The sequence below is a fragment of the Salvia miltiorrhiza genome, chromosome 6 (assembly GCF_028751815.1).
Source record: "Salvia miltiorrhiza cultivar Shanhuang (shh) chromosome 6, IMPLAD_Smil_shh, whole genome shotgun sequence".
In the NCBI taxonomy this organism is placed as follows: Eukaryota; Viridiplantae; Streptophyta; class Magnoliopsida; order Lamiales; family Lamiaceae; genus Salvia; species Salvia miltiorrhiza.
The window spans coordinates 13,418,133-13,441,968 of record NC_080392.1 but is presented as its reverse complement, the minus strand read 5'-3'; the positions used below and the strand labels follow the sequence as shown (position 1 = coordinate 13,441,968).

Here is a 23,836-nt window from a genome sequence, read left to right as displayed (position 1 = left end):
TCCTGATAAATCTGAGCTGTTTTACACAAATAACATTTGTGAGTATATTGAGAAACACGTATTTGAGCTAGTGTTTGGGATGTTGTCGAGCTCAGGCAAGCTTCCGATGAGTTTCAAGACTGCAGCTTTCGAATTTTGTAGTCTGGCGAGCTTTCGGCGAGCTTGGTGAAGAAGAAGGCGTGGGTCCCACCACCAATGAAATAAAAAAATAAATAAATAATGAAATAGTTAACGGTGTTAACTCTCCGTTAAGTCGGAGGGGCTAATTGAAGAAAATTAGGTACTTCAGGGGCTTAGTTGACACACCCCTGATCATAAGGTGTTAGACGTAATAAGGGCCTACACGTTAGGGATGAAATTGATACTTAACCCTTTATTCTTTTAAGTGTTACACTCTTCAGGGCCTGTTTGATATTGGGTTATACCCTGCATAAGTTAATTTATTCTAGATTTATGTTGTGTTTGGCATTCTGTTAGGCTTATGCGGATGGCCCAGGTTTAATAAAGGGCCCGGTCTTAATTTGCAAGAATAACCCCGTCTAATAATACCTCCTCCCCCATCCGATAACTTTTATCCTGCGGATCTAGATTAATTTTTTGCTACCCTTCTCGCGAATTTCGATGAGAATTTTGCCCTAGCTTCTCACCGCCTCCATCGTTTCCCATTCCATTTGTGACTGCAGTTTTGGGGGCGAAAATTTCCAAAGGCAATTGACGGAATCCCATCGGAAATCTGGACACAGCGGGTGTAACAACAACATCATCTTCCGGATCAGGTCTGGCCTAGCTCTTCAACCCCAATTTTTTGTTCGTCTATTGTTTTCCGATTGTTGTTGTACTTTTTCGCCAAACTAATTGCACGATTCGTCGATGGTAAAATGAAAAATTGATGCATAAGGGTTCAGAAAATCAGCCTCACCCAATTCTCGAATTATTGTATTTTAAAATATTGATAACTCATCTATTGTAATTAGAAAACTCAGCTTTGAAGATTATATTTATGAAAACACCTTGCATGCTTGCATCCATTTGCGTTAGTTGTGTCATTTGATTTATTTCGAAGCATCATTTTTATAATCCTTGGAATTAATTCAAATTTTGTTTGTTTGTGATCACAAAATGTAGGGAAGCATAAAGAGGAACGTCTTCACAAACCTGATAACCCCAAAGGTGAGTTCCGTAGGCCAAATTTTATTGACTGTATTTTTATTGATAAGGATTTGCTTGATGGAATCAATATAAGGAATCAATATTCACTTTACACAGCTATACTTCGTGGTGAAGAACGATTGATCTGTGCTTGCTAAATGTACTTTTATCCAAAAAGCCCCAAGATCTTCTGAAAATTCTGCCATCTTGAGGATCGAGAATTCTTGTTTTCACTAAAATTCTTTGAAGAGGATGGGGGTTTGTTTTCTGAATTATTGAATGGTTTTCTTTTGCTTGTTTATTGGGGTAATAAGATATTTTTACCATTTAAAATCTAGGTGTTTGAATACAATCATTAAGCACGATGAATGAGAACATTTTTTGAAATCTTGACGTTTTGCATGTACCTCCCATAGCAGGCATTTGATCTTGTTCCCTTGTCCTTAGGAAATGTTTGGAAAGAATGCTACTGAAAATGAACAAATCAGTGAGGTGTAATTACATGAGAAGCTTGGGGGTACATAACAATTTTTTTATTTTTTTTAGTACGCGCAATATTTATTGATTTATGGAGGTGAGGTGGCCATGGAAGTCGAGAAGGACTAGAGAATATGTACTTTCATAGAAAATTTAAGTTTGGTTATTTTTTATTTTTTTTAGCTTACAGACACGCATTTGAGCTTCATGTGAAATATTATAACAAATTATATGGAAATTGATAAGTTAGATACATGAAATATCAAGCAAAATTAGATGCATTTGAGCTCACCGAAGCAATATCACGAAGAAAAAACAACTTATAAGAACAAGAACAAACCTCAAAGGAATACTCCCTCCGTCCCGCGAAGCATGACACACTTTCCATTTTAGGTTGTCCCACGAAGCATGACACGTTTCCTTTTTTGTCAATAATTATTACATTCTCTCTCCTACTTTATCACCTTTATTATATTCTCTCACCTACTTTATCACTTTTATTACCTTCTCTCTCCTACTTTATCAATTTTATACTTTATTAATTACACACTTAAAACACTAATTTACAATTCCTTAATTCCCGTGCCGAACTCAAACGTGTCATGCTTCGCGGGACGGAGGGAGTATATCATAATCCAAATTCCCATAACAATAAGAACTTAGAACAATGTCAACCAATTCAAAAGCAAAACAAATATTCGAGAAAAAACGATGGAAATTTCAAACAATGTGAAGCATTCAAAATTCAAAAGACGGGTGAAACAGGTGCGTATACCTCAAGACAAACAAAAGAAATGCCTCCATCGTTACCTAACGCTGTAGAATCAGTTGTGCTTCGAAGCAAGAAGGAACAACACATAGTCTTCCTTCGCACCTTCGGGGAGACTAGAAAAGACGTCGAGGAGCTCCACTTCCTTAGCAAGCATGTTGCATATCTCGAACTTCTCGGTCTGTGATAGCCCGGGTATACCACTCAACTTGGCAAACACTTCTTTGCGCGCCTTTGATACATCAAAATCGTACCCCATTCGGCTTGATATAGTCTCAAGTCTCGATTCCGTGCCCCGACCAACCTCATGTAATGCCTCGAAGAACTTGTCATCGAAACCTACACTACGACGCCGTTTCTTGCTTGATGTTGGAGCCTCCTTTTCAACGGGTATGCTCTCTTCCCGATTGCGGGTTTGGCTTACATTGTCACATGAAATATCATTCTCAAATATGTCCTCAAGCGAGACGTGGTAGTCGCCACCATCATTGAGTTGGCTAAGGTCTATCTTCCGGTACATATCATGTGCCGCCTCCATTAGGTCCTCGGCCTCATCGCCCGTTGCCCTATCTTTGCCAAAGATAAGCTTCCAATCCTCGAGGTAAGGCCAACTTTTGTAACAGAAATTACTCACGCTCTTATCGGCCTGGAAAACAATGGAGAAGTAGTCATAAGACAAGCACGCGCGAAGCCAACAATCGAGATAAATGTAGTGGAGTTAACCGTACTTACAACCACAAAGTTTTCCCACTGCTCGTCGTCACAGTCAATCATATGCTTCCCGTTAACATTGAAGCCAACTCCGCTCACTTTGAGAATGTTCCAAAGTGAATAGTACGTCTTCTTCCACGTTGTCACTTTGGAGTTGATATGTGGCATTCCTCTCAAGTCAGTGGTCGGGAACACCTTCCTCATAGACTCCTCTAGCTTATTCAGATAGCCGCCGCGAAATCCGTTGTCGGATTTCCAGCCTTGTGCAACGAGCTCCTTCAACGATGTAATCAAAACCTGTTCTTCGTCAGTGGACCAAGAACGGCGCTTTTGGTCCGTCTTGTTACTCTTGCCAGAACGTGTACTGCCGCCGGTGGCTACAACACCAAAAAAATTTCAATTTTGTTCAAGTATTGAGCACTCGCAACTTGCATTTATGAACACATTTATGAACTGCATTTGTTGTCGATAAAATGCTAATATGAAACTCCATAAAACAGATGATTCAATCTTGATATGAAAAGGCTAAAAGCATATATCACATATTGACGGAAACGTAAGGCTGAAAATAAATACGCGGCCCGACCAATCTAGTAGATATTCGTTGTACATAGCTTCACTATTCTAGTAGATGTTCATTCAAACTACACGCATATGACAGATTTGAACATTTTTGTGTCCCAAAACCAATGGCCATTATACATGAATGCAGAAAATAAGTTTATCTCAACCCCAATCCCACATATATGGCAAGATTTTATTGTATCTCAACAAAGAAACGAAGCGTCGGATAAGATGGAAAACCTGTTGTTGCTTGGCTCATTTTTTCGCCAGAGACGTTGACCTTGAAACGGCTTCAATGGAGGCTGTCGAATCTGCTTCTTCTCGGCTGAAACTGGTAAGAGACTCTTCCTATTCTTGGCTGGGTGGTGAAAGGGCCGAAAATGAAGTGGTTGTTTTGATAATGGGTAGTGGGCTATGTGGAAGGATACGCTAGGGATTTTCAAAAATAGATGAGGATAATTTTGGTATTTTTATTGTTTATCCAACCTATTCATATGGATACCAAGCACATTTCAGGATTAATTAGCTATGATATCAAACACGCATTCAATATTAGTAATCCATGCTAATTATCTGAATAATTTTTATCCTGACTAATCCTAAACTGAAAACCAAACGAGCTCTCAATATATTAAATTATTAGGGCATGTTTGATTGGTTAGGCAAGACAATGCTTGACTAAATTAAACAAGCTAGAGGGCCCATTGTACACAAGCCTTGTTTATTAGTCCATTGGTGTGTTTGATAGCTTTAGTTAATTTGGCAGATAAACGTTGTCCATTGTTTGATAGACGTCACTACTCATTAGACTAAGAAACGAAATGACATTTATGCCCTCAAATAAAATCAATAAAGACACTCGTACCCTTTGAACTATCACAAGAAATCGCATATGAAAATGCAAAGGAATAAAATCAGCTATTTGGAGGGAACCATTTTCGCAGAGCCAAAATCCCACTGCCAAAATTCCCTTTTTCTCTACGCCGTCTTCTACTACAGTCGACGGAATCCTGTTGTTGCATCTTGCTTTATTTTCCACCGCTCATTTTCATGGCTTCAACCCAACCAGGTAATGTTTACACCAACGAATTAAGAAATTGAGGCATTTTTTGCAAAATTAAAACTTTGTGCAATGAAAACATCAGAATATGCGAAATCGAGTTTACATTCGACGTCTGCAGATGAAACCCTAGAAAGAAGTTGTATATGAAAATGCTACGAAGAACATGAACAAAAGAACATTACAACCCTAGAAATCAAATCAACGACAAGATAATAGACTCACCAAAAGCGAGGGAGAAATTCGTCGGTGAAACAGGTCTCAGTTTACGGCGCCGTTCATATTTTCTGAAGCTCAGAGGTTGTAACCCTTACCAGCTCGAGAGAAGCGAGGATGAAGGCTCTGATGGAGTTTTTCTCGAAAATATGATGTAATTTCAAATTTGTGGGGGCAATTTTGATATTGGGAAATTAGTCTACCACTCCAGAAATGGTAACTGGCCCTCCACGGTGGTTTCATAACCAAGCGAATTCTTGAAAATTACAACAGGCCTACGGGCTCCATCGGGCCCTCTTGGTAATTAGCCCACACTATCAAACAGCGGGAAGAGCCTATACTAATTAATAGTCTAACGTAAACGAACCTAACAAACTGGCCCTTAATGTAAATATGTAATTAGTGTTGCACCAACGCAATACATATTGGGGGATTTTTTTTTATGCACGGAATTTGTCATAAGAAAATAATCTGATTTTAAAATATTAAATTCATGTGTTTTGTTAAATTTTTAACAAATAAGAATAATTATAAAGATTTTGAAAACAAAGAAAGTAGTGCAACTTTCTAAGATTCTTATTTCATAATTTTCTTATATATTCTTTTTCCTTATTCACAAGATTCTTACTTACTTACGTATTTAATATTTTTATTATTTTATTAAAATGCAAACTATAATTTTTATTTAGTATGTGTTTTGAATTATTATTATTATTATTATTATTATTATTATTATTATTATTATTATTATTATTATTATTATTATTATTATTATTATTATTATTCTTTAATAATTTAATTTTAAGCAAATCTTGATTTAATTCTTAGAACTATAAATCATACTTTATGTTGTATATTATTATTATTATTATTATTATTATTATTATTATTATTATTATTATTATTATTATTATTATTATTATTATTATTATTATTATTATTATTATTATTTTTCTTTATTGTTGTAGTTGTTGTAATTATTATCATTATTACTAATATAAAGAAATTTGAATTAAATTGTAAAATTATGAACCATATAATTAACCTTCTTAATATGTACATTGTTATAACTAAAAAAAGTGATAAAAATTTTGTACATATTAATTGCAATTTAATTCTTACATATATTGATTAATTATATTTAATTAGTGATACAAATTCAGAATCCTAACAGTTATTTTTGGTGTTTTCCAACATAAGTCAAGGAATCTATTATCTATATGATTCATTTTTCATGGAATCATTTTTTCAGGAATAATATTCTCAGTTAACATTACTTTCATATCAAACAAACGAGCCATGTAAATATTTTATATGTAACAATTTTTTACTAAAAATGTAAATGCTTCGTCTTTAGCTCATGCATGCTTACTGTGTTTTTGGATAGAAGGAAATTGAAAATTCATAACATTAAGAAAAAATACAGAGAACAAATCGTGTGTGTGTATATATAATTTGTTCAAATTTTTTAAAAGTTTATTACATGTTCATTTCAAAATTATTTTTTTATATATCATATATCAAACTAAAGCCTGTGTCGCAATCTTTATAAGATGCATATTGCATATAATTTTCTAACCAAAATAGCATAATTTTGAGAAAAAAAATTATAGAAAAAAGGATGAATAAAAGAGCAGTTTTTTCTTCACATAATAAAGGTCACTATGCTAATAATTAAATGTAATTTTTATTTAAATTAATTTAATAGTATAATCTTTGAATACATGTGATAATGTGACAACCCGACTTAGTTAGGGGCCGGTCACGATGAGTGGGGGTTCCTTAACTTTGAGTAAACACTCAACTACTTTAATGAACTAGGTTAATTAGTGAAAATAATTAACATAAATACTTTGCTAGATTAGGTTAATTAGCGAAAATAATTAACATATCTGCTTGGATCGGTTGTGTAATACCCCGTTTTCTTACAGTAAAGTTTAAAATAATTTTGGAACTTAGAATTTAGATGATTCACGCCGGATAAATAAAATGAAATTTATTTTAATCCCAACAAAGATGATTTACAAAAAGGAGTATTCGTAAATTTATTTGTTTAAATTATATGCATAGCATATTTATTTAATTAAGCATTCAAGCATTTACACGAGCTATTTATTTAGCGAACCCTGACGATTATTACAGTTTCGGTAATTTTATCCTGAAGAATTTTAATTGCCCAATCTACTAGCCCATCTACCTACCTAATAGCCGTCCAATAGCCACCTAACAGCCGCCCATAGCTGCCCTACCTAGCCCATTCACGCCAATAAGCAAACAACTTCAATTCAGTTTTTCTTTGCCATCACTTGGCAGTCGGAACAAGCCAATTTTCTTATGTTCACCTCACACCACTTCTCCACAAATTATTGCAGCCAATTTACTTTGACATTTCTCAAACCTTCATCAAGCCTCCCCTCGTTCAAGTACGCTTATGCTGCCTCACTTCTATTTACTTCACATCATAATAGTTTCTATATTCTTATTTTATTTATAATTGAGTGATTTAGGGTAAGAGTAAAGAAATGATCCACACTTTTTATTTGAGTTCAAAGTATTTACATGGGCCTTAAGTTTTTAAATAGTCATTTATTGTTCGAAACATTAAAGTGCTGCAAATTTCCATATGTAAGCAAGATGTTTAAGATTCAAATAAAAATGAAGTAATTTATAAATTAGAGCGAACCATGGTTCATCTATACATAATAGAATAGCAAAATAAATCATATCCCACGTGTAATCGTATAATCACACCAATCTAATTTTTCTCAATTCTCATTCATTCTTATTTTTTTTCTAAATTTTTAATCAGTTTCCATATATAAAAATCATTATACATCTAAAAATCATTATATTAATATTCCACATATCAAGAAAATTCTATTTATATCCATACACGAAAAATAGAAAATACATAAGTATTTGTAATTTTGAGGTTGTAATGATTAATTATAGTAATATTATACTTCATGATCAAGGAAATTTTATTTATATCCATACACGAAGAATAGAAAATACATAACTATTTGTAATTACGAGGTTGTAATGATTATAGTAACATTATACTTCATGATATCCAACTTTACAATTTCAGATTAAAACCGTATACGATTCTCCTTAATTTTATATTCCCTGAAAATTTCTCTTCGACCTCATGGACATATATCAAATAACCATTAAATTCAATTATTAACATTTTTTCCTTCAAAGATTCGAACATGCTATTGAAATTTTTTTATATGTCTGTATGATTATTTAATTAGATGTGGAAATTGATTAGAGATTTAGAAAAAAAGAATAAGAATTAAGTTGGGTGAAATGCATATGTAGCCAAAAGTTTGTATGGATTCTGACAACCACATTTTTTTTTAATTATTGTACGTCATGATATCTAACTATGCAATTTCAAATTAAAAAATGTATATGATTCTCCTTAATTTTATATTCTCTGAAAAATTATCTTCGACCTCATGGATATATACAAAATAACCATTAAATTTAATTATTAACATTTTTTTCCCTTAAAAAATAATTAAATATCTAAAAATTATTGTATGTATATCAAGGAAATTTTATATAATTATATTCCATACACGAAATTTTATTTATATCCATACACGAAAAATAGAAAATACATAAGTATTTGTAATTTTGAGGTTGTAATGATTATAGTAATATTATACTTCATGATCAAGGAAATTTTATTTATATCCATACACAAAAAATAGAAAATATATCAGTATTTGTAATTTTGAGGTTGTAATGATTAATATGTGTTGGGAACTTAGTGAAATATCCTAATCCTTGTTTTGATGATACCAAAATCAATATGTTTCATTTGTAATAGACTAGAACTGCTTGAACTCAAGTGTTAGAGTTCTTTTTCTAGTTTAGTTGCTGTTTTGAAGACTGAAGACTGAAGAACGAATGACTGAAGACTGAAGACTGAAGTTGTCGACTGAAGCATCAGTCGAAGAATCAGTTTTGACTGATTACTTAATGCGAGTCACGTGGAATCAGTGGACTGATACTAAAGTCAAGTATCAGTTAAACATTCTTCCTCGGACTGAACCTCCAACGTTCAAAGGAAGCCACGCACTCCAGGAGTACAACCGCATTAAATGCAGAGATCTTAGGATCGTCCTTTCTCTGCAGAGGTCATTCCTTTTTGGTGATTACCTTTTCAGAGATGTCGAATCTCCTGCTCTTCAAAGTAGCCGTTCTCACCAAATAAGGAACCTCGAAGATTGAAGCCTCAGCCCAAGTTCAAATTACTCTCTAACAGAAGAAATCTTGAAGACCTTCTCCGCCAACGGATCTATTCAAGACGTCTCCTATAAATAGCGCTTGAGGATCACTTCAATCTTCACCGATTCAACAACATAAGCTGAAACGCTGCCAAAATCATTACTCAGCTCAGAGCCAAACCTCTCCAAAGTTTGAATCGAAGAAGAGAATCCCAAAGCCAAAAATCAGTCACTGGTGATTACATATATTCTCTTAGACATTAGGCAAACCTTGTTTATCCAAAGCCTAGGTTAAACTAACTGCAAAGAACCTGTTATTTGTAGTTTAGTTGGCAAGTTTTCAAACCTCTCTTCAACCTACCGAATTGAATGTTTGTGTCGAAAAGGAGTTCAGAAATGTGTTCTGTCTCTGTGAGGTCCTAGTGCCAAGTGTGTGCTAGGAGTGAGAAATCCAACAAGGTGTGTTGGTACTGAAGATTGGATCTTCAGTTGTTTCGGTTGTGTGCACCCGCAAGCACACGTTCAGGTTTGCTGTGCACCCGTAAGCACTAGCATCGGTTTGCAGTGCACCCGTAAGCACTTGCCCAGTGAAGTTGTTGGTCTGATCAACTGACCGTGGATGTAGAAAGTGTTTCCGAACCACGTAAAAATCTCTGTGTTATTTACAGCTTTCAGTATTTACTTTCTTACTTGTGTTCTTCCCTTCTTAAGCTGAAAACTGATTAATAGCAAAGAGAAACCCAAAGACCGACAACGTGCTTAACTCACAGGCTATTACGAAACAAAAGTTTTCCGCTGCGTGTGTTATCAGTCTAACTGATCTATCTTCTGATAGTCAGTAAGATTCCTAACATCTATGTTTGTATCAGTTAAGGTCTTTGACTTAACTGATAACTCCTTACTGAAGAGTATTCAGTATCAGTCGTCAACCCTGTTTTGGTCAAAACTCCTTTCAGTAAAACAGGTTGTGTGAGTTTGTGTTTGAAGTTTCGTTTTGATTATTTTGAAGCAAAAATAGCCTATAGGTATATTTTCTTTCCCCCCCTCCATACACCTATTCGAGACCCTCCAGACCTAATAATATGATTATAGTAATATTACGCTTCATGATATCCAACTTTGCAATTTCAAATTTAAAACGTATATGAACGAGTGCATAAATTATATAATTTTTATTATTCATATATGTATAGATATTCATGAATTCACATTTATTTTTTGCGGAAGACTTTATTAATTTTAGAATCTAAATAAATTAAAAGGTTATCTACATGCTTACGTGAAATTTTAATTTTTTATTATTTATTGTTAATATTTTTTTTTTGAAATGTTATGAGGTTTTATTGAGATAGATAACTAATTATCGTAACAACTTATATTTGATTAGATATTTAATAGAGTTAAGCATATTTGGGTAGTTAGAATTTAGAATGAAAATGAATAGTAAAATTATTTTTAATTAAGTTTAAAACGAATACAAGTATATAAACGAAATTCATAATCCGTAAATTATATAATTATTAAATTTATATTTAAAATTAATAACAAAATTAATTCCCATCGAATTTTGATGGGCAACAAACTAGAGTATTATTTAAACCAATGGAAGAAGAACACCATTTGCGCGTCCTTATTAGAAAAAAGAGAAAAAAAAGAAGAAGTAGAAAAGGCGGTTCATTCGTTTTGATCTAGGGTTGGTTGCTGCTTCTGTTCTGAGATCGAGAGAAAGAAGCACTGCATTTCATTTTCATTTTCACACGAAAATGGTAGGTTTCTCGATGCAGCCCTATGGCATACAGTCCATGCTCAAAGAGGGCCATCGCCATCTCTCCGGCCTCGACGAAGCCGTCATTAAGAACATCGACGCTTGCAAGCAGCTCTCCACCATCACTCGCACCTCCCTCGGCCCAAATGGTAATCATTTCCTTGTGTTTACTCAATGCCATCGACTCTGGAGTTTTAGTGCGAATCTCCTCAGATTCAACGAAGCTCCTCTTATTTGAATTTGAACTAGCTCATTAACTTGTGTGCTTGCAGTAGCCCGAGCTAGTCCAAGGTCCTGTCCCTACTTTATCGATATCTACTTAGTGTTTCTTGTGTAAGCGACTATGTGAAACAAGTGTTATTTATCCTTTTGGCTATTGCTGTACAAGTAAACAAGTGTGATTTATTGTGTAGGTTCTAGTACTGATTTTTGCGAGCCTTTCTCAGAAAAACAAACAACTAGAATTCTAATAAATTTAGGTGCTTTTTAAGCTTGTAAACTTTTTATGAGTTCAAGAGTCAAGTTACAATTTAACTAATACCAACTTTTGTTCACTCTAGCTTAAAATTTGGTCTTGTTTGAGAATTTCATGAATAAGATACATTTCTATGCTGGTTATAGGGGCCTGACTGGATTCAGTAGACACAGACAAGAGCTTGCCAAACTAATCTGATGAATTTGGTTTGACTGCATACTGATCTTGTGTCTGTTTCCTGCTTGTTGACATCTTTGCCAATAACAAGCTCAGAGAAACTTCAACAAAGACAATCTTTGTTGAGTTCACTAGAGGAACTATGATGAATGGGGACTGTAGTATTTCTTTATTGAACATTCCTATTACTTCCAATTGGAGATCTATTTTAAATTTTTATTTATGAGTTTTAGGAAAGCTCTTAAACTCATCAGGCTTTCTAATATTTGCAGTCTTCATCCAGTTCTTCTCACGTTTACCCTTTTTTGGTTAAGGTATGAATAAGATGGTTATCAATCATTTGGATAAGCTTTTTGTCACAAATGATGCTGCAACAATTGTAAATGAGCTGGAGGTTCAGCATCCTGCAGCCAAGCTTTTGGTTTTAGCTGGGAAAGCACAGCAAGAAGAAATTGGGGATGGAGCCAATTTGACTGTTTCTTTTGCTGGGGAGCTTCTCCAAAATGCTGAAGAGCTTATTAGGATGGGACTGCACCCAAGCGAGATCATTGTTGGATACACAAAGGCAATTAATAAGGTCTGACATTGCCAATTTCATTTTCACTGATTGCGAACAGCTTTTGTGGCTTTTGAGTTGATGCTAAACATTGTATCTTGTTCTTGTAGACCATTGAGGCACTTGAGGAACTGGTTGAAAAAGGTTCAGAGAATATGAATGTGAGAGAAAAAGATGAGGTGATTCCACGAATGAGAGCCTCAGTGGCAAGTAAACAATTCGGACAAGAAGAGAAGTTATGCTCCCTCATTGCTGAGGTAACTCTCTTCTTTATACTGTTTCATGCAATGTTATTATAAGTTTCCATATTTCTCAACTATAACGAGCTTTCCTTGAAGGCTTGTATGCAATTTTAAACATTTGACTTCTCTTCATGTCAACCTTTTTGCTGAAGGCTTGTATACAAGTTTGCCCCAAGAACCCAACAAATTTCAATGTGGATAATGTACGAGTTGCAAAGCTATTGGGCGGAGGTCTGAATAATTCTTTAGTAGTCAGGGGCATGGTGTTGAAAAGTGATGCTGCGGGAACTATAAAGAAAATGGAAAATGCCAAGGTATCCATTTTCTGAAAGTCTGTTTTGTTTAGGCCTTTTTGGATTTCGTTGCATAGCCCACACACATTACAATGATCCATTGCCATCACTTGTCAGGTTGCAGTTTTTGTTGGGGGTGTTGATACAACTTCAACTGAAACAAAAGGAACTGTTCTTATTCATAGCGCTGAGCAGGTATCCCTCAAGAATTTGTCTTTCTGATCAATATTCTGAGAAATTTGCTCAAAATGTGCCCTTTTGCCTTATAAATTGTTTGTGGTACTGGTACATGTTAATCATGCGACATACCCTAAGTAGTTACCAAGCATCAGCTTCCTTTTAACTTTTCTATATTTATTCATAGGGGCTAGGGCTTAATTACATTCACCTTCTATAAGGTTTTGAATCAGTTCTTACTAACAAGTTCTAGCTTTATCTTCTAATTGGCCTCTGCTTTCATGGAACCAAACTCCAAGTCTTGTTGCATGCAGAGCATGATTGTTCTACTCATATGCTTGATGCATATTTATCACATGGCTATTTGCCTTGCAGCTTGAGAATTATGCAAAGACTGAAGAAGCTAAGGTTGAGGAGCTTATCAAAGCAGTTGCAGATTCAGGTGCGAAGGTTATTGTTAGTGGAGCAGCTGTTGGGGAAATGGCATTGCATTTTTGCGAGCGCTATAAGTAAAGCCTGAATCCTTCTCAGTAAACTCTTTCTTCCTGGTGCTTTGTCCACATTACATATTGTCATGAATGATGCTTAATATATAACATGCGATCGATACAAGGAATGGAATAAGAATGAAATGGTCATTCTTATGTTCATTCCTTTTCCCATGATTGGTATGTCTTAGAATTGGGATCTCCATCCCCATGGGAACGTTTATCTCAAAGTATGAAATAGTCATTCCCTCCATCTACCATGAGCTATGATGCACAAGTACACCATTCAGGCCGGCGTTCCAATCCCGTGCTTCATAGTGCATGAGTTTAGCTATTCATATCACCCAAAAAAACTAGTATTATGATATGCTTATTTTCATAAGTACATAATAGCTCCTTTTGTTGGATTCTTGCCATGTGTAACTGAATCTCCAAAACATGGTTTTGTAGGCTCATGGTGTTAAAGATCAGCTCTAAATTTGAATTACGACGATTTTGCCGCACCACTGGTGCAGTTGCTCTTGTAAGTATTGCTGATTGAAGAGAACATTATGCACACTTTTCTTGGGGGTTCTGATATTCTATCTATGTTTCTATGTTGGCAGTTAAAGCTAAGCCAGCCAAATCCAGATGATCTTGGATATGTTGATTCTGTTTCAGTGGAGGAGATAGGCGGGGCAAGAGTATGTGAACTAGCTTGTGTCCCTCTTACTGTTAACCCTTAGTTCTGTTAACTCACTATCCATATGTCTAATAGGTTACAATTGTAAAAAATGAGCAAGGAGGAAATTCTGTTTCCACTGTTGTGCTGCGAGGGAGCACTGACAGCATATTGGATGATCTTGAAAGAGCGATTGACGATGGTGTAAATTCATACAAGGTACTTTTCATACAAAAGTTGTGGGTTTTCACCTATTGGTCATCTTTTCTTCTATTGTGCCATAAGAAAATGGGAAATTATCAGTTTTTTGTATTCTCGAGTTTCCATTTCATATTATTTTGATAAAAGATCTCAATGTAGTTTTTATGCTATTCTCCACCAGGCAATGTGCAGGGATAGTCGGACAGTACCTGGAGCAGCTGCTACTGAGATTGAATTGGCTAAAAGACTGAAAGAATTTTCTTTGAAAGAAACAGGGTATTTGCCTGGCAATGCCTTTATATCCAGTTTATGGTTGCCAACATGTTTATCTTCCTGGGAAATGCAGCACTTTTTTGCCCAACTTATAGCATCTCTGCAACATTAGCTATTTCTTGAGTTTGTTCTAGCTAAAGAAGCAAAATGGATAATATGGTGCTTGGTATGGGGTATGAGAGGGGGTAATAGGAAGGGAAATGAAGGTGGTTGCTTGGTTTAGGTGAATTATCATCCACCCTCCCCCCAAATGGAATGGAATAAACAATTGCTTAGTATTAAGTTTCTTGAATTTGCACAACTAGAGCAGTAGTGGATTTGTTTTAGAATGATTTGCCTAACATGAAGCCGTTTCCATCCAGGTTGGATCAGTATGCAATAGCAAAATTTGCTGAAAGTTTTGAAATGATACCTAAGACATTGGCTGAAAATGCTGGGCTCAATGCTATTGAAATTATATCATCTTTGTATGCTGAGCATGCATCTGGTAACACCAAAGTGGGCATTGATTTGGAGGAAGGTGCCTGCAAGGATGTGTCTACCTTGAATATATGGGATCTGTACATTACCAAGTAAGCTGCTTTTTCTAAGAGTAAAGTAATGTTAATACACCCATATCAAAACAAGTTGTTTAGCAATTAGTCAATTACAGTTTGTGTTAATCGTTAAAATACTAAAAGTAAGCAGGAGACATTGCATTATGTAAATCAGTGAAAACTGTAATTGTAATTTTGGTGGAAGCAGTATTCCTGCTCTTCAAACATGTTATGTAAACTTGAGGAAGAAATTTAATTATATCTTTGTGCAGATTCTTTGCTCTAAAGTATGCTGCAGATGCTGCCTGTACCGTCTTGCGTGTGGATCAGGTAATACACAACCTGTAAATGTAAAACTTTTTTTTAGGTATCAACATGTTAAATGTTGAAGTTTGTTTTGTTCAGATCATTATGGCGAAACCAGCTGGTGGTCCAAGGCCGCCTGCACCTGCAGGGATGGATGAAGATTAAGTTGGCGGTGCCGATATATAGTTGGTAGATGTATGCTGCTTTCATGACATGCGTTTTAGAAATGTTACTGTAAGATGTTTATGTGTTTGTCCTACCATTTTGTTTGGCTGGGGAAAATTTTTGGAGAATCTCAAACTTACCATTTTATCTTGTGCTCTGCTAATTCATGGATGCAGTCTGCTTTGTGAGAGCATTTGTTACTTTTTTAACAGTCTCTATCTTGGGAAAATGCTATAACCACCTTTTGATAATTACTTTTATATAGATGTGATCAAAAACTCGAATGCTGTGTAGGCATTATTCTTTATTCTCTTGCTAGTTGTAGAGATCAGCCACCAACTTGTCAAATTTCGTTCATTGCAAATAGAGATGAAGTCCAAACCTATAGTAGAGGAAAAGTATGAACACCATTTTTTTGACACAAAAGTAAAGGGAAAAATGTGTTGATCATGGTAAATTAATGCCTAGGGTTAAAGATCTCATTTTCCCTATCATGCGACCTTTAAAATTTATTTGCTCTTTCAACCGAAAAAAGAAAAAAAAATTAAGATAAAATAAGCATAGTAGCCGTTGAGGTACTGAACGAAACCAACATTGATATCTTGTTCTGCGAAAACTGCAGGACTCTCTCCTTAAACTAGCAAGATGAATTTGTCTTCTTCCATTTAAAATATACTCTCTCTCCACATAGCAACTCCCAGTCAATAAAAAACAAATCTCAGAATCTATGATGAGATTACAAATCATACACTGATCAATTTGTGATTTGCTTTCAAACAGAGAAGCAAACGAATATGAAGTTGCTATAGATTCAATCTGAGTCTGGTTTTGATATGATAGGGAAAATTGCCCAAACAATGTGAATAAATATCAAAACTGAAACAAATATAAAGGATGGGGTATCTATCTATCTATCTACAAGAGGGAGAGGGATAGGGAGAGCAAAAGTAAGGTGACCCCAAAGAGGTGTGTGAATCTTGTGGAAGATGATGATGATGTAGTAGCTATCTGAATCATGAAATTGCAGTTTCCCTGAGATATGTTCTGATCAGTGACGGTGGCGAGGCCCTGGAAACCGCAGGCGGTATCCTTCTGACTCTGGGCCTGGAAGTACATATTGAATGCATAGGATGCATTGCCATTGGCATCTAAGCCGTTGCACGAGGAACCATATCCAAGGGGGGTACAGTCGGCAAAGGTACAGGCGAAGTTTATGTTTTGTCCGAGTTTGCTGAGATCCTTGGCGTCCGGCTTAAGCATGCACCATTTCTTAGGGAGATAGTTTACATTTTGAGCTCCCACCAGATATTTGTCTTGTAGCTGTCCGGATAAGTCCATGGGGAACTTGGGCTGTCCGTCGTACTTGAAGATTCCCCAGTGGCGCTCAAAATTACCCGGAGCTACACTCTTGACGTCCTCATCAAGAAGGCCGAACAAGTAGACTTCAATGTAGCCGGGGCGAAGAGGGGTTCCTTTGTTGCCTGCAAGTCTTGGTAGGAGTCCTCTGTAGAACCTCAAGGCGTAGTTTATGTTGGCATTCCTGTCCCCATCCGTTGGCCAGCCCACCTCCCCTACGATGATCTCCATATCACCCAGTCCCACTGCTCTCAGAGACGAAACCAATGTGTCGAAATTGGCATCAAATACGTTGGTGTATTGGATGCCATTGTCAAGAATGGGACTACTCACCCCATCAAAGAAGGCGTAGTCAACGGGAAAGTGCTCGTTGGCATAGAGACTCAAGAAAGGATAGATGTTTATTGTGAAGGGCGCCTTATTCTTGCCCAAGAACTGAACGATCTCGGTCATCTGAGACAAGATATCCGGGCGAAACCTCCCAGCAGACGGGACCGGGTTGCTCTCCGGGGACCCGTAAACATCAGCATTCAAGGGCACGGTTGCTTTAATGGACTCGCCAAACCCGGCTTCATTCAGGGCATTCTGAATGTTTTCAAGAGCTGGGAATGTGGTTTTCAGAAAGGAGCCGTTATAGGATGTAAGGAATGGCTCGTTTCCAACTGCAACATATCTGCACAAAGGTAATTTCAAGCATTCAAACCTAAACTTAACTAATATCATCAATACACAACCTATGAAAATGAAATTTTTAGGTTTGGGAAAGAAATAGCAAGTATTAAGGATCAAGAGTAGTAATGCAAATTCCAGTTGCTATTAATTATTGAGGAAAACAAAGTAATGATAAGACAGAATTAGGGTAATCAAGCATTAATTAATGGTGAAGGAGTACTTGATAGTGACACCGCCCTGGAAGTTGTAACGGGTGACGTTGCGGCGGACCCACTCCTTAGCTCGACTGTAGGTGGTCATAGCAGAGAGGTCGGCGTTAGGGATGGCGAGCATCACTTCAATGCCGGAGCCGGCGAGAGCGCTCATGGTGGACTGATCGGCGTCGAAGAGCTTCACCTTGTTGATTCCGTTGTCTTTGAGCAGCTGCACCACCGTCTTCGGCGGCAGCTTGTGGTTTGCCATGGTGCCCCAGTTCACCCCAAGCCCCGAAACCCCCAATTCCAATAATACCAAACACATTACTGTTACTATTGATCTCCACATTATTATTATTCCTCTAACTAATTGAAAAAGGATCGCACCTTTCTACCTATATATCCGATCGAATCGACTCAAAGCGGAAAAAAATTAATTAACAGAGATGAGGAGGAACAGGACAAAGTGAGTGAAAACTTCCAACAAAATTATAAGTAGTGGAGAGAATATAGGAGATGGTTGTTTGAACTTTAAGCCAAGGATGGGAATGGTATCCAACCCTTTCTTATAAAGCAACCAGCACCTTTTTTTTTCCTTTCTCTCTCCTGAAAGGCGAGGAGAGAGAGGATGAAGAAGAAGAAGTCGACAACTCAGAGGTCGACTGCCGACACAATCTATCTATCTGAATCTGATATGTAATAAGGAAGAGAAATGGGGGTTACAGAGGGAAAGCGACGCATCCTTTTACTTTATATAGATACAGCTCTTCATCAGGTACTCCCTCCGTCCCAGTTGAAATGTTTTGGTTCTTTTCGGCACGGAGATTAAGAAATGTGTATAAAGTAGATAAAGTGAGTTGGTGGAAATTATTTAAATATTAAGTATAGAGAGAGAGTGTATTGCCAAAAAAGGAAACATGACATTTCAAGTGGAACAACCCAAAAAAGAAAGCAGGACATTTCAGCTGGGACGGAGGGAGTACATTTTACGCTTTTAATTTGAATCAATCCAAATAAAAAATAAACAAAATACAGCGTAGATATTAATTATTTTGTGTGTGAATGAATGGGAAGTGAATAAACAAGAGCCAATTATTAGTGGGCGATAAACTCGATTGATGATAGGACTATATCTGGACAAACAGGGCAGGCAGGGCCCCTCTTACAAATTTTTAATACTATATGCAAATCCACTACTAACGGCTATATTATGAAGACACCATCCAAATTTCAAACACTATTAAAAGATGCAACCTTAAACCAACCATGTTTACATTGTAGTATAATTGATTTTTTTTTTTGGACGTAAAAATGTTATTCGCAAAACTCATGGTAAAAGTAAAATGCCCACGGCCCACCACAACACTTGAGGTCCATTCCATACACATGATAGAAGGAAATTTGCCTCGTTAAAAATATTTATATTGACTAAGTTAGAATTAAAAATGTTCATTCTTATAAATTTATTGTTTTCATGCCTAACTTATTTAAATTAATTTTTATGATTACATCACATTTACAATTATAAAACAAAAATCTTATATTTTTTTCAGCAAAATCAACTAGAACTAATAATTAGTGGGTGATAAAATTCTTACACAATTGCATTTTTATCGGCACAATTCGTAATTTTATTATTACTTGATTAGTATCCGTAATTGATTAGTATTTTAATTAGTTAATAAACTATTGGTAAGTAATTAATTAGTTGCTTACTTAAATGTTTTCTTTTCATAATTTAATTGATTTGTAAATGATTAGTTTATTGATTAGTCAATTATTTCTTTTTTATGATTTAATTAATTAGTTAGTAATTTATTAGTAATTAGTAATTGATTAGTTAATTATTTTCGTTTAGTAATTGATTTGTAATTTATTGCCAATTCGTAATTGATTGCTTAAATGTTTTATTTTGTAAATTTGTTAGTAATTAAGTACCGAATTTATGTTGAAGCTCGTTCATAGTTGACTTGAGCTTCATGATTTCTGCCTGTTCGTGCATTTTTTTAGCTAAATAGGCTACAAACAAATTTGAATGGACCTTTATCCACATTACATGACCAACCTGACGTGATCATGGGTGCTCCAATAAACTTATAAACTCCTCAAAATCCTCCACCTTCACGAGACGATGCACACATCTTAAAAATGACATTTCTGTAAGTGCTTGCACTTAAAATAAATACATATGTTATTAAATTTAGGGACACTCACTTCAACGAGTGTAATATGAATTCTTGTCGACTTCATCACTCTAGATAAGTTATGTTCAAAGTCAACAAATGAGGTTACAACATCCAACAGTATCACTTGAACTAATCAATTAGTTAGTTCGACATGATCATGAAACAACACATCTTCATCACCATTATCATCATCTAGCCGACCCCGACCATAGTTTATCAAGGAAATTAATCTGCTTAGCCCAACTTCACGATGGACCCAAGCTACAAACTCACTCGACGTAAATCATATGTGCTCATCATTCATCAAATATCCAATAGCATCTGTATCGGTTTCGTCTTCACCCGCCTCATATTCATCTACGGGTAAGCATGATTAATCTCCATGCGCGACTGCACCTTGTTGTTCCCAAGGTGTCATAGATAGTGAAGCAGTATTTTGCCACTCTTCATCATGCGCCACAATTTTGGTTGATCCTAGTATCCCCAAGACTATAATGCAAAGTGTTGCCAATCATGACCACCAATAAGATTTTATTGTTGATCCCAAAATATCTAGGACTGTGATGCAATCTACTGCCAATCTTCACCATGCGCGTAAATTTGTTGCTGATCTCAAAGTGCCCAGAATTATCGGACGAAAAATAACCCACAAAATATAAACACTTATTTGAGAATAGTACAAAACCAAGTACGAATAGTTTATAAAAGTGTTAATGGGTAAAAATGCCCTATATTTATAACTTTTAATTAAAAATGTCCACTTTTATAAAAATCTTGATCCTATGCCCAAATTAAAGTGAATAGTCGAAATTACCCTTGGATGTTGATGGCTTTACATTATTTTTTGTGTAAAAAAGTCTTACATTTTTTCGACACAAATACAAATGTATAAGAAAAAATAGTATGTTGTCGGAAAAGGATGACAACCTACTTTTCCGGCCGACAAACTCATTTTTTGATTGTGAAATTTAATTTGCTACAAGAAAAAGTAGATTGTCGGCTGGAAAAGTAGTCTATCGTTCGGACGACAACCTACTTTTTAGACAACAGATTATTTTTATTTTGCAAGTACATTAATTGAGATATTAAGGGCAATTCAATTAATTTAAGTATAAATACAATAATTTTATAAAAATAGACATTTTTCATTACAATTTAATAAAAATGAGCATTTTAAATTTATGCTCTTTATAAAATATCTCTATAATACTAGAAATGGCATAATTCAAATCCCCGATTACGTGCAGCTAGTGATGAACACGGGCCCACAATATCTGACAACTCAACACCTACACATCTAAATTCTAATAGACAAGGTGCGTTCACCTCGCCCAATACCCACTTTTTATTTTTCAATATTGCCTTCTTTTCCTATTCTTCTCGCTAGATCCAAGATATATAGTTCATTCAATTTGCAATTTTTAAATTCCTAGAAGAAACTAACCCACCCTAGTTCTTTAAATCCGAAACATAGATACTTTTCTTCCCTTAGTTGAATTAAGCAATTAAGTAAAATAATTACTCCATCCGTCCACTAATTGTTGGCCTAGGAGGCAAAACACGGGTTTTAAGAAAAAATGTATTTTTATTAGTTGAGTGGAAAATGGGACCCACCATTTAACAAAGTCAATACAATTAGTATATTCAATAATTTTGGAATTTCTCTCTCTTCTACTAATGCTGCCATTTTTTAAATTAATTGGGACCCACCATGTGTAAATTAAGGAGTGCAGTAACAGAGAATTAAAAAAAGCATTAATTTCCATTTCACTAAACTGAAAATTTGTGGAGGGAAAGCCTCCAAATTTCGGCTCCCTCCAAATACATTAATTAGTCACCTATTTAAACATAAACACACTATTCCAGAATCATTTACAGATCATTCGAAAGGTTCAAAACAAAACAATGGAGCTCATGTCTTCCAAAAAACACCTAACAATAGAAGAGCAAAATGCTATGGCTCATTGGCTTCTCGCAAATAGCACCAACGGGAAAACGAACGATGGAGCACAAAAGGAGGCAGCTGCTATGTTTGGTGTGTCGAGCCGAACGGTGCGTCGTTTCTGGAGCAAAACAAAACATAAGATTCAGTCAGGTACAACAATGATATTCACATCAGCTCACAAAGGTACAGTTCACAAAGATAGGAAAAAACTTGATGTTGAGAAGGTTAAGTCATTGTCCATTCTTGAGAGGTCTACAATTCGTAAAATGGCTGTCAAGTTAGGGGTTAGCAAGAGCTTACTTGGGCAGTGGATAAAAAGAAAGGAATTAAGACCACATACAAGTGCAATCAAACCACAGTTGACTGATGTAAACAAGATAGCAAGGATGAAGTATTGTTTAAGTAATGTAGTGTATGATGCAGCAATGTCGAGGTACAGTTATCAAAGCATGCATAACGTTGTTCATATAGACGAGAAATGGTTCTATATGACCAAGACATCGGATAGGTATTACCTACTCCCTGAAAAAACAGACCCTTACCGAGCATGCAAGTCTAAACGTTTCATCACAAAGGTGATGTTTATGTGTACTGTCACTAGGCCACAATTTTCAGCAGATGGGCAGGAGCTATTCGATGGAAAGATTGGAATCTTTCCATTTACTACACTCGAGGCAACCAAGAGAAAATCGAAAAACAGAGCAAAGGGTGTTTTAGAAGTGAAGCCAATTCGATCAATAACCAAAGAGGTCATCAAAGAGTGCATAATTAAACAGGTAATGCTCAGTTAACATCATTTTATTTCAACTATCAGACCTTATTTAGGTTCATCATATAGCTGCTGCCACATTATTTGCCACATTATTTCAGGTTATACCAGCAATCAAAGAGAAGTGGCCAAAATCAGATCAAATGAAGCATATCTTTATTCAACAGGATAATGCAAAACCACATTTCAACAAAGACGATCCAGATTTTATAGCTGCTGCCAACAGTGATGGATTCAACATTGAGCTAGTTTGCCAACCAGCCAACTCACCTGACCTAAATGTCAATGATTTAGGTTTTTTTAGGGCTATACAATCACTGCAGGATGACAAGATGGCAAAAACTGTAGAAGACCTAGTTCAGAATGTGTTGATTTCTTTCGAAGAGCTTTCATCAGTTACACTCAACAATGTCTTCTTGACATTGCAAGGGTGTTTAACTGAGATTATGCGAGTTCAAGGAAGCAATGACTACAAGATTCCACACATAAACAAATCAAGACTCTTGAGGATGGAATGCTGCCAGAATGCATAGAATTGAATGAAGGACTTATCAAAGATAGCCTAACTCATGTGACGCAGTTTGATGTGAATGCAGGCACAAATTATGACATTGGGGGGGCTTATGCATCATTTTGGATTTGGCTAAGGGTTAGTATAGTTTTCTTGTTCTCATTTTGTGTGTGTTTACACTAGAAACAACTCAATAGGGTTGTTTATGATGTAAACATAGGGCTTTAGTCTCAGCCTTTATTTTGTTAAAAAGGAAGCATCATAGACCTTTTATTAAACCTCCAATTACTAGGGATTTCAATACCTAGTGGTGGCTTTGCTTAGATTTCATCACACATCACAGAACACAGATCACAGATCACAAAACACAGATCACAGAACACAGATCACAGATCACAGATTTCATCACACATCACAGAACACAGATCACAGAAAGGAAAAAAACCTCCAACAACTAGGGTATGAAGCCCTAGTGGTGGCTTTCATTTAACCCTCAGTAAAACACATCATAGGGCAACCATAGAGCAAGCAAATCACAGAACACAGATCACAGAGAGGAAGAAAACCTCCAACAACTAGGGTATGAAGCCCTAGTGGTGGCTTTCATCTAACCCTCAGTAAAACACATCATAGGGCAACCATAGAGCAAGCAAATCACAGACCGAGCAACAGAGGGACAGTAAACCTCCAACAATAGC

The 23,836-nt window shown here is 35.9% G+C and overlaps 3 protein-coding genes and 1 long non-coding RNA gene across 5 annotated transcripts; 3 read left to right on the top strand and 1 right to left on the bottom strand.

Moving 5' to 3' along the window:
* The first annotated feature begins 424 nt into the window (after positions 1-424).
* Positions 425-1,815, top strand: LOC130988837 (uncharacterized). Its single transcript, XR_009090220.1, has 3 exons — positions 425-776; positions 1,126-1,170; positions 1,597-1,815. It is a non-coding gene; the product is annotated as an uncharacterized LOC130988837 (long non-coding RNA).
* Positions 1,816-10,786: 8,971 nt separating this feature from the next.
* LOC130988766 (T-complex protein 1 subunit theta) lies at positions 10,787-15,756 on the top strand. Of its 2 annotated transcripts, XM_057912723.1 has the most exons (13): positions 10,787-11,104; positions 11,922-12,184; positions 12,274-12,420; positions 12,558-12,719; positions 12,816-12,893; positions 13,251-13,384; positions 13,814-13,886; positions 13,969-14,046; positions 14,121-14,243; positions 14,407-14,501; positions 14,861-15,070; positions 15,307-15,364; positions 15,440-15,756. In XM_057912723.1, exons 1-13 carry the CDS (start codon positions 10,954-10,956, stop codon positions 15,503-15,505), a joined length of 1,638 nt encoding a protein of 545 aa, XP_057768706.1. In that variant the 5' UTR covers positions 10,787-10,953; the 3' UTR covers positions 15,506-15,756. The 2 variants fall into 2 exon arrangements, with proteins under 2 accessions (XP_057768706.1, XP_057768707.1); XM_057912724.1 differs by lacking the exon at positions 15,307-15,364 and having other exon boundaries at positions 10,800-11,104; positions 14,861-15,090; positions 15,402-15,756.
* A 507-nt stretch (positions 15,757-16,263) lies between these two features.
* LOC130988769 (glucan endo-1,3-beta-glucosidase 8-like) lies at positions 16,264-18,802 on the bottom strand. The gene is made up of 3 exons (XM_057912727.1): positions 18,711-18,802; positions 17,754-18,509; positions 16,264-17,534 (listed from the first exon to the last, which is right to left on the bottom strand). The coding sequence occupies exons 2-3, from the start codon at positions 18,074-18,076 to the stop codon at positions 16,421-16,423; spliced, it is 1,437 nt and encodes a 478-aa protein (XP_057768710.1). The 5' UTR covers positions 18,077-18,509; positions 18,711-18,802; the 3' UTR covers positions 16,264-16,420.
* A 3,016-nt stretch (positions 18,803-21,818) lies between these two features.
* Positions 21,819-23,160, top strand: LOC130990519 (uncharacterized). Its single transcript, XM_057914748.1, has 2 exons — positions 21,819-22,634; positions 22,729-23,160. Exons 1-2 carry the CDS (start codon positions 21,819-21,821, stop codon positions 23,158-23,160), a joined length of 1,248 nt encoding a protein of 415 aa, XP_057770731.1.
* The last annotated feature ends 676 nt before the right edge of the window (positions 23,161-23,836 follow it).